General features: G+C 40.8%; 1 protein-coding gene across 2 annotated transcripts in view; it reads right to left on the bottom strand.

Moving 5' to 3' along the window:
• The window catches only part of LOC116272770 (polyribonucleotide nucleotidyltransferase 1, mitochondrial), a 51,762-nt gene extending 42,011 nt beyond the window's left edge, over positions 1 to 9,751 (bottom strand). The window contains exons 1-7 of one of the 2 annotated variants that reach the window (XM_031661555.1): positions 9,667 to 9,751; positions 8,376 to 8,450; positions 6,582 to 6,687; positions 5,401 to 5,450; positions 2,808 to 2,871; positions 2,665 to 2,712; positions 1,685 to 1,798 (exon numbers count right to left, since the gene is read on the bottom strand). In XM_031661555.1, coding sequence (XP_031517415.1) covers positions 1,685 to 1,798; positions 2,665 to 2,712; positions 2,808 to 2,871; positions 5,401 to 5,450; positions 6,582 to 6,687; positions 8,376 to 8,432 — 439 coding nt within the window. In that variant the 5' untranslated portion in view covers positions 8,433 to 8,450; positions 9,667 to 9,751. The remainder of the gene's footprint in view (positions 1 to 1,684; positions 1,799 to 2,664; positions 2,713 to 2,807; positions 2,872 to 5,400; positions 5,451 to 6,581; positions 6,688 to 8,375; positions 8,451 to 9,666) is intronic. The other variant, XM_031661556.1, reaches the window with a different exon arrangement.
• Between the last annotated feature and the right edge of the window lie 1,624 nt (positions 9,752 to 11,375).

Here is an 11,375-nt window from a genome sequence, read left to right on the forward strand (position 1 = left end):
GAGGATAACAGAGGAGAAAGCTAAAAGGAATCTAGATTTCCTAAGATGTCATGGAACCACTATCACTGTCTTAGATTTACCACCTCTGAATTTCTTTTACCTGAGAGAAATATAACGTTTCCATCCTGTTTAAGTCTTATTTTGTTCGACAACACAACCCCCAACTAATACATGGGGATTTTTCTTACTTATAGAACCTAGTTTTAACTTTATCACTGGCTAACATACCAGAAGCAGAAGCTGGAAATGAGATGTTTCACATATTACTTGTACAAAAAAGCAGTAATAGTTGAATAGTTTGTTTCATCAAAATGTTCCCACATCAGAAGACCCTATGTCAAAAAGTCCCACACATCAAATATCACATAGTAGAATAAACCAACAATAAAAGCCCTTAAATAATTTGTCCAGCCGGGCGCGGTGGCTCAAGCCTGTAATCCCAGCACTTTGGGAGGCCGAGACGGGTGGATCACGAGGTCAGGAGATCGAGACTATCCTGGTTAACATGGTGAAACCCCGTCTCTACTAAAAAATACAAAAAACTAGCCGGACGAGGTGGCGGACGCCTGTAGTCCCAGCTACTCGGGAGGCTGAGGCAGGAGAATGGCGTGAACCCGGGAGGCGGAGCTTGCAGTGAGCTGAGATCCGGCCACTGCACTCCAGCCTGGGTGACAGAGCGAGACTCCGTCTCAAAAAATAAATAAATAAATAAATAAAAAATAAAAAAATAAATAAAAATAATTTGTCCAAGATCACACGATTATAGTGGCAGAGACAGGTTTCAAATCCAGGTCATTCTGACTGCTAAAGTCCATTTTCCTTCCACAGAACAAGGACTTGATTTTCATTCATGCAAGTATGGCATTTCTGTTACAAGGAGGATGTGAAAATGGCCCATGGTCAATGCATTTCTTCTATTTTATTACTCGTTTTCCACCTAGTAGAAATGGGTCACTTCTCAAGAGGATACCAAGCAGACTTAGAAATAGCTAAATTATAATATTTAAACTAATACAATGGTTACTACCAGACTTAGAACTTCTAGTTTTAAACTAAGTTATTTAGACTAATAACTTATTAGTCTAAACATAATTACTGAAATTGGCCGGGCGCGGTGGCTCAAGCCTGTAATCCCAGCACTTTGGGAGGCCGAGACGGGTGGATCACGAGGTCAGGAGATCGAGACCATCCTGGCTAACACGGTGAAACCCCGTCTCTACTAAAAAAAATACAAAAAACTAGCCAGGCGAGGTGGCGGGCGTCTGTAGTCCCAGCTACTCGGGAGGCTGAGGCAGGAGAAGGGCGTAAACCCAGGAGGCAGAGCTTGCAGTGAGCTGAGATCTGTCCACTGCACTCCAGCCTGGGCGACAGAGCGAGACTCCGTCTCAAAAAAAAATAAATAAAAATAGAAATTATTCTTAGACAAAATATTAGTCTAAAAATAATTACTGAAATGGTCTTGGTAAATACTTTTGTATATTTTAAATAAAATTGAGTAAAATCCTGTAATCTTAGGTATCATTTGATATGAAGCAAGAGCACTACAAAAATAGGACAGAGATAAAACATAACCAAAATTTTTATGGCTACCGACAAAACATACACACAAAGATTTTAAATTTAGTTTAAGAAGAAAGAACTTGTAAGTAAAATCCAGAACAAATGAGGTATTTAAACAACTTACCAATCTGACTTTTAGGTGCTCCAGCAACCACTAAATTTAAAGTACTGGAAGACATTTCTTTTCTTGTTGGGTTAACAACATATTCTCCATCAATCATTCCTATTCGTACTGCCCCTAAAATGTATTAGAACATTGGCAACTGTTTAATGGAAATTCCCAGTTTTCAAGACATTATTCCAGTGATGGCTTCAACCCCATCTTTGATTGTGACCACAGAATAAAATCCATGTTTCTAACACGGTATTTAAGACCCACAGAACATCCTACCCCACCCTACCTTCTGGCCTCATGGACTACTCTGAATTGGTCAAATATACCACTTCTTCCACACCTCTGGGATTATGCTTATGTTTGGCCCCTGGTCTAGAGAGGATTCTCCCTAAGGCAAATGCTTAACACCAGACCCTACTAGGGTTCAGCTTACACAATGACTACTCTGAGGAGCCCTCCTTGACAACCTGACCACACAAAATCAAACCTGCTCTTCTCTATCATATTCTTAGCACTTTAACTATGTTTTTATAATACCACTGATTATAAATAATTATCTGTCTTCTTTATGCTGAAAGCAATAACGGCATCTTTCATTGTTGTATTGCTAGGGCCTGGTCTGCCTAGGACACTTGATAATTATTTACTCAATGAGCCATTTTTATATCGCATGATTATGACTCTAACAGCCATAAGTTACATTAATTTTATCCTGAAGGAGTATATACTCTGCAATTTCCCAGTTAAAAGAAAAAAGAAAAAAAGAAGTCCTCTAACGGAAAGAGGCAATTATGAAGTCAAAATATCTAGGGACATAAAATCTATAACACCATAACATACTGCTATTAGAAACAGAACCCACGACAAGGATGAAAATATCTGAAAGACCTGAAAGGAGACTTAGAATGTCATCTAGTTCAATTCATAGTGGCTACTACTTACTGAAAAAAAATATACATATGATTTCTTATTTTTAAATCCTAACTTACCAACAGGTCCATTCCAAGGAATATCTGATAATGACAGGGCCACGGAAGCTTAAAAATGGAGAAAAATAAGGGCTGAAATTAAAATTTCATTGCTTTAAAAAAAATCAACACTGATAACTTTTCATCTCTACTTTTATACTTACCGCCATTAATTGCTAGGACATCAGGCTCATTAACACCATCTACTGCTAACAGATTACACAGAACCTGGTAAAAGGGAAAAAATTTGAATCACTTAAAATAATCTGTTTGATTTGGAAGGGTTATCATTTAGGTTAACATCCTGGCCTAAAATACAAGAGCACTATATGGCTAAAAGCAGGGGCTTTGTAGCCAAACCTCTTAATTTTGGCTATCATTTAACTAAATGCTTGACATTGGATAAATTACTTAAATTAAACCCGAAAAGCTTTCTCATCTTTAAAAGGGAAAAACAGGCCAGGCGTTGTGGCTCACGCCTGTAATCTCAGCACTTTGGGAGGCTGAGGAGGGCAGATCACCTGAGGTCAGGAGTTTGAGACTAGTCTGATCAAAATGGTGAAACCCTGTTGCTACTAAAAAGACAAAAATTAGCCAGGTGTAGCGGCCAGTGCCTGTAGTCCCAGCTGAGGCAGTCCCAGTTCAGGAGGCTGAGGCAGAAGAATCTCTTGAACCCAGGAGGTAGAGGTTGTAGTGAGCTGAGATCGCGCCATTGCACTCCAGCCTGGATGCCAGAGTGAGACTCTGTTACTAAATAAATAAATAAATGGGATAAATAATGGCATCTTCCCAAAGGGTGCCTACGAGGATTAGAGAAATACTGTAGGTAAAGCACTTATCACAGTCCTCACATGTTGCAAATATTCAGTAAATGTTAGCTCTTTCTATCATATAAAAATATTTTCTAGGCCAGGCATGGTGGCTCATGCCTGTAAACCCAGCACTTTGGGAGGCCGAGGTGGGCGGATCACCTGAGGTTGGGAGTTCAAGACCAGCCTGGCCAACATGGCAAAACCCCGTCTCTACTAAAAATACAAAAATTAGCCATGCGTGGTAGTGCACGCCTATAGTTCCAGCTACTAGGGAGGCTGAGGCGGGAGAATCACTTGAACCTGGAGGCAGAGGTTTCAGTGAGCTGAGACCGCGCCACTGGACACCAGCCTGGGCAACAAGAGCAAAACTCTGTCTCAAAAAAAAAGAAAAAAAATTCTGTTGGGCAGGGTGCGGTGGCTCACACCTGTAATACCAGCACGTTAGGAGGCTGAGGCAGGGGATCACTTGAGGTCAGGAGTTCAAGACCAGTCTGGCCAACATGGCAAAACCCCATTTCTATTAAAAATACAAAAAAATTAGCTGGGTGTGGTGGCGGGCACCTGTAATCCCAGCTACTCAGGAGGCTGAGGCAGGGAGAATCGTTTGAACCTGGGAGGCGGAGATTGCAGTGAGCCGAGATCGCGCCATTGCACTCCAGCCTGGGTGACAGCGAGAGATTCCGTCTCCAAAAAAAAAAAAAAAAAGTTCTGTTTATAAGCATAGATGAAACAAACTTTATACTGCAATAATGTGCCCATGTCATGCACTTAAGAAAAAAACTTCTCTGACTGGGTGTGCTGGCTCATAGCTGTAATACCAGTAGTTTGGGAGGCTGAGGCAAGAGGATTGCTTGAAAGCAGGAGTTTGAGACCAGCCTGGCTTACATAGTGAAACCCCCCTCTACAAAAAAAAAAAAAAAAACTTAGCTGGGTATGGTGGTTTGTGCCTGTAGTCCCAGCTACTTAGAAGGCTAAGTGGGGAGGATCACTTGGGCTCAGGAGTTTGAGGCTGCAGTGAGTTATAACCATGCCAACTGTACCCCAGCCTGGGCAACAGAGGCCCTGACTCAAAAAAAACAAAAAACAAAACTTCCTGAGGTTAAGGCTGTGATATTCTTGCAAAGGCATATTTGCAAGGTGTATTTATTTATTTCAAATGAATAAAATGGTTACTTAAGTATACGTGTCATTACCCTGAAAGAAAATATTATTCAGAAAGTATTAACATATAATAAAGTAGAGGTTCAGAGGATCCAGCAATAAAATTAGGTAATAAAAATTAGCTATGTTGGTTGTCCTATTCCCAGCCTGATCTGGTCTCTACTCACTCTAGTCACGCTGATCTTCTTTTTAAACTCACTAATTTCTTTCCTGCCTCTGGACTTTCAATGCTTCCCTGACACACCTTGGTTGGCTAACTCCTACTCATAATTCAGGTGTCAACTCAAATAGACACTGAATAAATGTTAGCTTTGTAAAAGTACTATCTTTTGGCCGGGCACAGTGGCTCATGCCTGCAATCCTAGCACTTTGGGAAGCCGAGGGGGGCGGATCACGAGGTCAGGAGCTCGAGACCAGCCTGACCAACATGGTGAAAACTGGTCTCTACTAAAAATACAAAAATTAGCCGGGTGTGGTGGTGCGTGCCTGTAATCCCAGCTACTCAGGAGGCTGAGGCAGGAGAATCACTTGAACCTGGGAGGCAGAGGTTGCAGTGAGCTGAGATCGTGCCATTGCACTCTAGCCTGGGTGACACAGTGAGACTCGGTCTTAAAAAAAAAAAAAAAAAAAAGTACTATCTTTTTTCGAAAACTTACTGTAAAATATAACAGTATCATAAAAAATTCTTATGTTCTTTCTAATGTTTAGTCTAGGAAGTATTGCAGAGATTCATTAAGTAATTTTTGATTGATCTGGCAACTAAAAAACCTAAAGCAGAACCTACCTGTGTATCATAGAAGTAGCCAGCTGGAAAGAGCGGTCTAATTGAACGATCTGCCAAAAGAAAAAAAAAGACATTAAACCGTACTGACAGAGTTGCTTTACAGTTCAAAACTTTTGAACTAATATAGATAGCCATTCAATATGTTTTCAAGAAAAATCCCCTTGGACCAATTTATTAAGAGGGACACAGATAAATGTCAGTGCTTCCACTATTACATACCATGCCCTAACAACAAAAAACAAACACAGAAGGAGTACATTAACAATAAAGATTGGGGAGCAATTTTTCATTCTGGTTCCACAGGCAACAGTTACATATATAAGCAGAGCAAAGACACTTAAGACCAATAGCAGACCAAAAAAAAATGCTTCCTTGCTACTTTCTGTCTGAAGACTGTATATAAATATACCTAAAATAGCAATTTCTGGCCGACCGCAGTGGCTCACGCCTGCAATCCCAGCACTTTGGGAGGCTGAGGTGGGCGGATCAAGAGATCAGGAGTTCAAGACCAGCCTGAGTAACATGTAGAAACCCCGTCTCTACTAAAAATACAAAAATCAGCCAGGCATGGTGGTGGGCGCCCGTAATCCCAGCTACCCAGGAGGCTGAGGCAGCAGAATCACTTGAACCCGGAAGGCAGAGGTTGCAGTGAGCCAAGACTGCGCCATTGCACCCCAGCCTGGGTGACAGAGCAAGACTCCGTCTCAAAAAAAAAAGCAATTTATGGGTAGAAGAGCTATAATTACATACGATCCCACAATATGTAGGGATGTTAAACATTTGAAAGATTATGGACATTATTTCAGTAGCTGATAAATATAATGTTTAGGAATTACTATTCTGAACATGAAAAAATGTACTAGGAATAGATTCAACAGAGTAGAGGCATGGACCATAAAATTCATATGCTCAATAGAAATTTACTCATTTAGTCAACAAATATTTATTGAATGCCTATTCTGTGCTAAGCAGTATAACAGGTACTAGGGATTCAACAGTGAAGAAACAAAAGCTTTTTTCTCCCAGTGCCCACATTTAAGTGAGGGAAGAGAAAGAGTGAATAATCTTATGCGGCGTTAATGCTATGAAGGAAAACTTAAGATATACTGTAGAACACAGATGCAAAAGATGCTAATATAGGCATATCAGAGAAGATGAATGCGTCTATGTTAATATCTTACCTATTATTCGACTTGTAAGAATTTCTTTATCAGAAGTACCAATCTCTCTTCTCAGATAGTTTGTGGGAATTCTACCTGCTGCAGCAGCTTTTTGTCTGTAGTCAACCTGAAGCAGCAAAAAAAAAAAAAAAGTTCATATAATTCTTTTTGTAGAAACAAACTATACTGTAAGAACTACTATATGAATGCTAATTCTCCTGAGGTCGCCAACAACACAGTCTAGACTCAGAGCAGAAAATATTTTACTTACTTAGCATTTTATATCTTTTGGGGAAAGGAAAGTTGATAGAAATGTTTCCGCAAAGTGAAATAAAAAAATGTTCAGGTGTAGTGGCTCACACCTGTAATCCCAGCATTTTGGGAGGCCAAGGCAGGAGGATTGCTTCAGGCCAGGGGTTTTAGAACTGCCTGGGTAACACAGAAAGACCTCGTCTCTACCCCCCATAAAAAAAAAAAAAAATTAGTTGGGCACAATGGCCTGCACCCATAGTCCTAGCTACTCAGAAGGCTGAGGTAGGAGGACTGCTTGAGCCCAGGAGTTTGAGGCTGCAGTGAACTATGATCACACCACTGAACAACTCTAACCTGGGTGACAGAGCTAGACCCTGTTTCTTTAAAAAAAAAAAAAAAAAAAAAAAAAAGTCTTCTACTCAACAGTAAGAGTGGAAGACTCACTATTTCCCACAGATACTCATTCTGATCAAGTCAAACATTGCTTTTCTGGGTATCAACTCTGTTAAATATAATTGTGCCCCCCTTTTCATAATAGAAGGGAGCTATAAAATGCAAACGAACTCATTACTAAACATACAGTTGTCTCTTGGTATCTCTGGGAGATTGGTTCTAGGACCTCTTGCGGATATCAAAATCCATTGATGCGCCGGGCGCGGTGGCTCAAGCCTGTAATCCCAGCACTTTGGGAGGCCGAGACGGGCGGATCACGAGGTCAGGAGATCGAGACCATCCTGGCTAACACGGTGAAACCCCGTCTCTACTAAAAATGCAAAAAACTAGCCGGGCGACGTGGCGGGCGCCTGTAGTCCCAGCTACTCGGGAGGCTGAGGCAGGAGAATGGCGGGAACCCGGGAGGCGGAGCTTGCAGTGAGCTGAGATCCGGCCACTGCACTCCAGCCTGGGCGACAGAGCAAGACTCCGTCTCAAAAAAAAAAAAAAAAAAAAAAAAAATCCATTGATGCTCAAATCCTTGATGTAAAACACCATAGTATTTGTTTATAACCTATGTATATCCTCTCATATACTTTAAATCAATCTCTAGATTATATATAATCCTTAATACAAAGTAAATGCTACTTAGTTTTTATACCGTATTGTAGGGAATGACAAGAAAAAAAAGTCTGTATGTGTTCAGTACAGATGCAATTTTTTCCCCAATATTTTCGATTCATGGTTGGTTGAATCCATGGATGCAGAACCCAAGGACATGGAGGGCTGACTGTACTTGCAGAGTCATACTGAAGGGAAACTATGAGGGAAATGAATTCATTGCTTATTCAGTGTCAAAGTAGTCATGCGCTTCCAATCTTCTTGTCAACTTATGCACCTGGACGCTCCAAATTCTAAAGCATGCTTAATCCTAGTATTTGCTTATGAAGCAGTTTATACTCTTTTAATGAGTCAGCATCAAAAAACTAGGAAAAATTCTTTGTTGTGCAAGTTCATATTTTCCACTCACTAGACATGTATTTTCCACTCACTAGACACTGGACAAAAATATTATACATTCTACACTTACTTACACCATATTACAGTTCAGATAAATCAGCAAAAACTTACCACCAAAGGCATAAACTGGGAAGGCGAAGGTTTTGTTTTACTGACCGCTGTGACCATTACTGCAGTGTCACCTGACTTAAACATAAAGAACAACACTGGTAAGTTCATTTGAAATCAGATATCAGCATCTAAGTAGCAACTGAATGAATCCTTACTCCAATTAAACTCAAGAAAAGATATATAATTCTATGACATGATTATGAAATAAAAATAGTTATTCACAAGTAGTCCAATCTTGATCTCTGAGCTTTTCAAAAGCTATGGATAAGGCAAGATTAACAGGTAATTTAGTCATATCCAATGAATTGAATAGTATTCTCTACTTCTTATGTGGCTATACATAAGGAAAAATTCCCCAATTATTACTATAGAAGAAAATACCAAAATCACTTTCTCTAGAAAAGCACAACAGAATTTATTAATGCATAAAAGAGAAGCCCAAGTTTGGAAAGGATGTTAAAGGTCACTTAAAATGGCCAGGCACGGTCGCTCACGCTTGTAATTCCAGCATTTTGGGAGGGCAAGGCAGGTGGATCACGAGTTCAAGAGATCGAGACCAGGCCAGGCACGGTGGCCCATGCCTGTAATCCCAGCACTTTGGGAGGCCAAGGCGGGTGGATCACGAGGTCAGGAGATTGAGACCATCCTGGCTAGCACAGTGAAATCCCAACTCTACTAAAAACACAAAAAATTAGCCGGGCGTGATGGCGGGCGCCTGTGGTCCCAGCTGCTTGGGAGGCTGAGGCAGGAGAACGGCGTGAACCCAGGAGGCGGAGGTTGCAGTGAGCTGAGATCACACCACTGCACTCCAGCCTGGGCGACAGAGAGAGACTCCATCTCAAAAAAAAAAAAAAAAAAGAGATCGAGACCATCCTGGCCAACATGGTGAAACCCCATCTCCACCAAAAATAAAAAAATTAGCTGGGTGTGGTGGTGCACTCCTGTAGTCCCAGCTACTCGGGAGGCTGAGGCAAAAGAATCGCTTGAACCCAGGAGGCAGAGGTTGCAGTGAGCCGAAATCGCACCACTGCACTCCAGTCTGGTGACAGAGCAAGAGTCCATCTCAGAAAATAAAAATTAAAAAAATAGAAAAAAATAAGTCACTTAATACATGCAGCCCTCTGGACGCTGGTTGTCGGGAATGATTCTTACAGTATAAACTATCTTAGTAGTATCTGAATTAATTTCCAGTATCAAAATGCTAAGTAGTTACACAATGTTGTAGTTACACATTTAGTATGAGTCTCTGTACCCATTTTTAAGATGAATTTTTAAAATCTGGACTTTTTACCTGTACTACAGCAGAGCCATCTGCAAATCTGGCCAGCTTTCCAGAGGATATTTCTAATTTCCTGTTTAAAAATAAAAATGCAATACAAGAAGACTTAGGTTATCTGTACAATTCCTGCTTAGTATAAAATAATAAAAGATTCTAAGGGAAGATTCTAAACCCCTCCCACCCACCCCACCAACAAAAAGGGGCAGAATCCATGATCATTATCAAAAGTAAAAGGGGAACTTAAGAGTGACTTAAAGAAGAATACAGAAACCAAGGCACAGGATTGATCTGAACAGGAAAGCATTTTGGAGGTTCAGAAATTAACTGCTTCCCTAAATGTTAATTCCCATGTACCATCTATTTTTTTTTTGCGGGGGCGGCGGTGGGTGGTGGGTCATTGTGTCTTGTATCTTCTTTTTCTTTTCTTTTCTTTTTTTTTTGACAGAGTCTTGCTCTGTTGCCTAGGCTGGAGTGCAATGGCACAATTACAACTCACTGTAACCTTGAACACCTGGGCTCAAGCGATCCTCCAACTCAGCTTCCTGAGTAGTTGGGACTACAGGTGCACACCACTACACTTGGCTAATTTTAGTTTTTGTTATGGATGAGCTCTCACTATATTGTCTAGGCTGGTCTTGAACTCCTGGCCTCAAGCAATTCTCCCGCCTTGGCCTCCCAAAGTGCTGGGATTACAGGTGTGAGTCACGGTGCCTGGCTCCATTTACCATCTTAGTACAGTCTCTTATCATCTCTCACCTTGTTGACTACAGTAACATTTTAACATACAAATAGGATTGTTTCCCTACTTAAAAATCCTTTAGCCAGGCGTGGTGTCTCCCAACTGTAATCCCAGGACTTTGAAAGGCTGACACAGGCTGATCACCTGAGGTCAGCAGTTCAAGACCAGCCTGGCCAACATGGTGAAACCCCATCTCTACTAAAAATATCAAAATTAGCTGGGCATGGTGGTGCCTGTCTATAATCCCAGCTACTAGGGAGGCTGAGGCAAGACAGTTGCTTAAACCCAGGAGGGGGAAGTTACAGCGAGCAGAGATTGTGCCAATGCACTCCGGCCTGGGCGAGAGTGAGACTCCGTACCAAAACAACAACAACAAAAAAAACTTGAGAATTTCTCCCAATGCTTTTAGGACAAAATATAAACTAAATATTGCCTATAAGGACCTTCACATTCAACAGAAGGGGAAAGAATAATCTTCAATTCAATGAGTAAAGAGTAGTCTTGTGAGGCAATAGTGAACAACCAGATGCAAAAAAGAATGAATCTTCATAAATTAACTCAAAATGGATCCTGGACTCAAACGTTAAGAGCTAAAACAATAAACGTCTTAGAAACAAAACACAGGAGTAAATCTTCAGAGACTTGGGCCAAAGTCTTAAATATGACATCAAAAGCATAAATGACAAAAGAAAAAATAGGTAAGTTGGATTTCATAAAAATTTAAAACTTTAAGAGTAAAAGAAGTGCCATATATTAAGAGAAAAATATTTGCAAACCAAGTATCTGATAAGGGACTTGTATTAATATCTAGAATATTTAAATAATGCTTACAATTCAACAATAAAGACAACTGAATTTTAAAACTTGGCGAAGAGGCCGGGCGCGGTGGCTCAAGCCTGTAATCCCAGCACTTTGGGAGGCCGAGACGGGTGGATCATGAGGTCAGGAGATCGAGACCATCCTGGCTAACACGGTGAAACCC

The sequence above is a fragment of the Papio anubis genome, unplaced genomic scaffold (assembly GCF_008728515.1).
Source record: "Papio anubis isolate 15944 unplaced genomic scaffold, Panubis1.0 scaffold188, whole genome shotgun sequence".
NCBI lineage: Eukaryota > Metazoa > Chordata > Mammalia > Primates > Cercopithecidae > Papio > Papio anubis.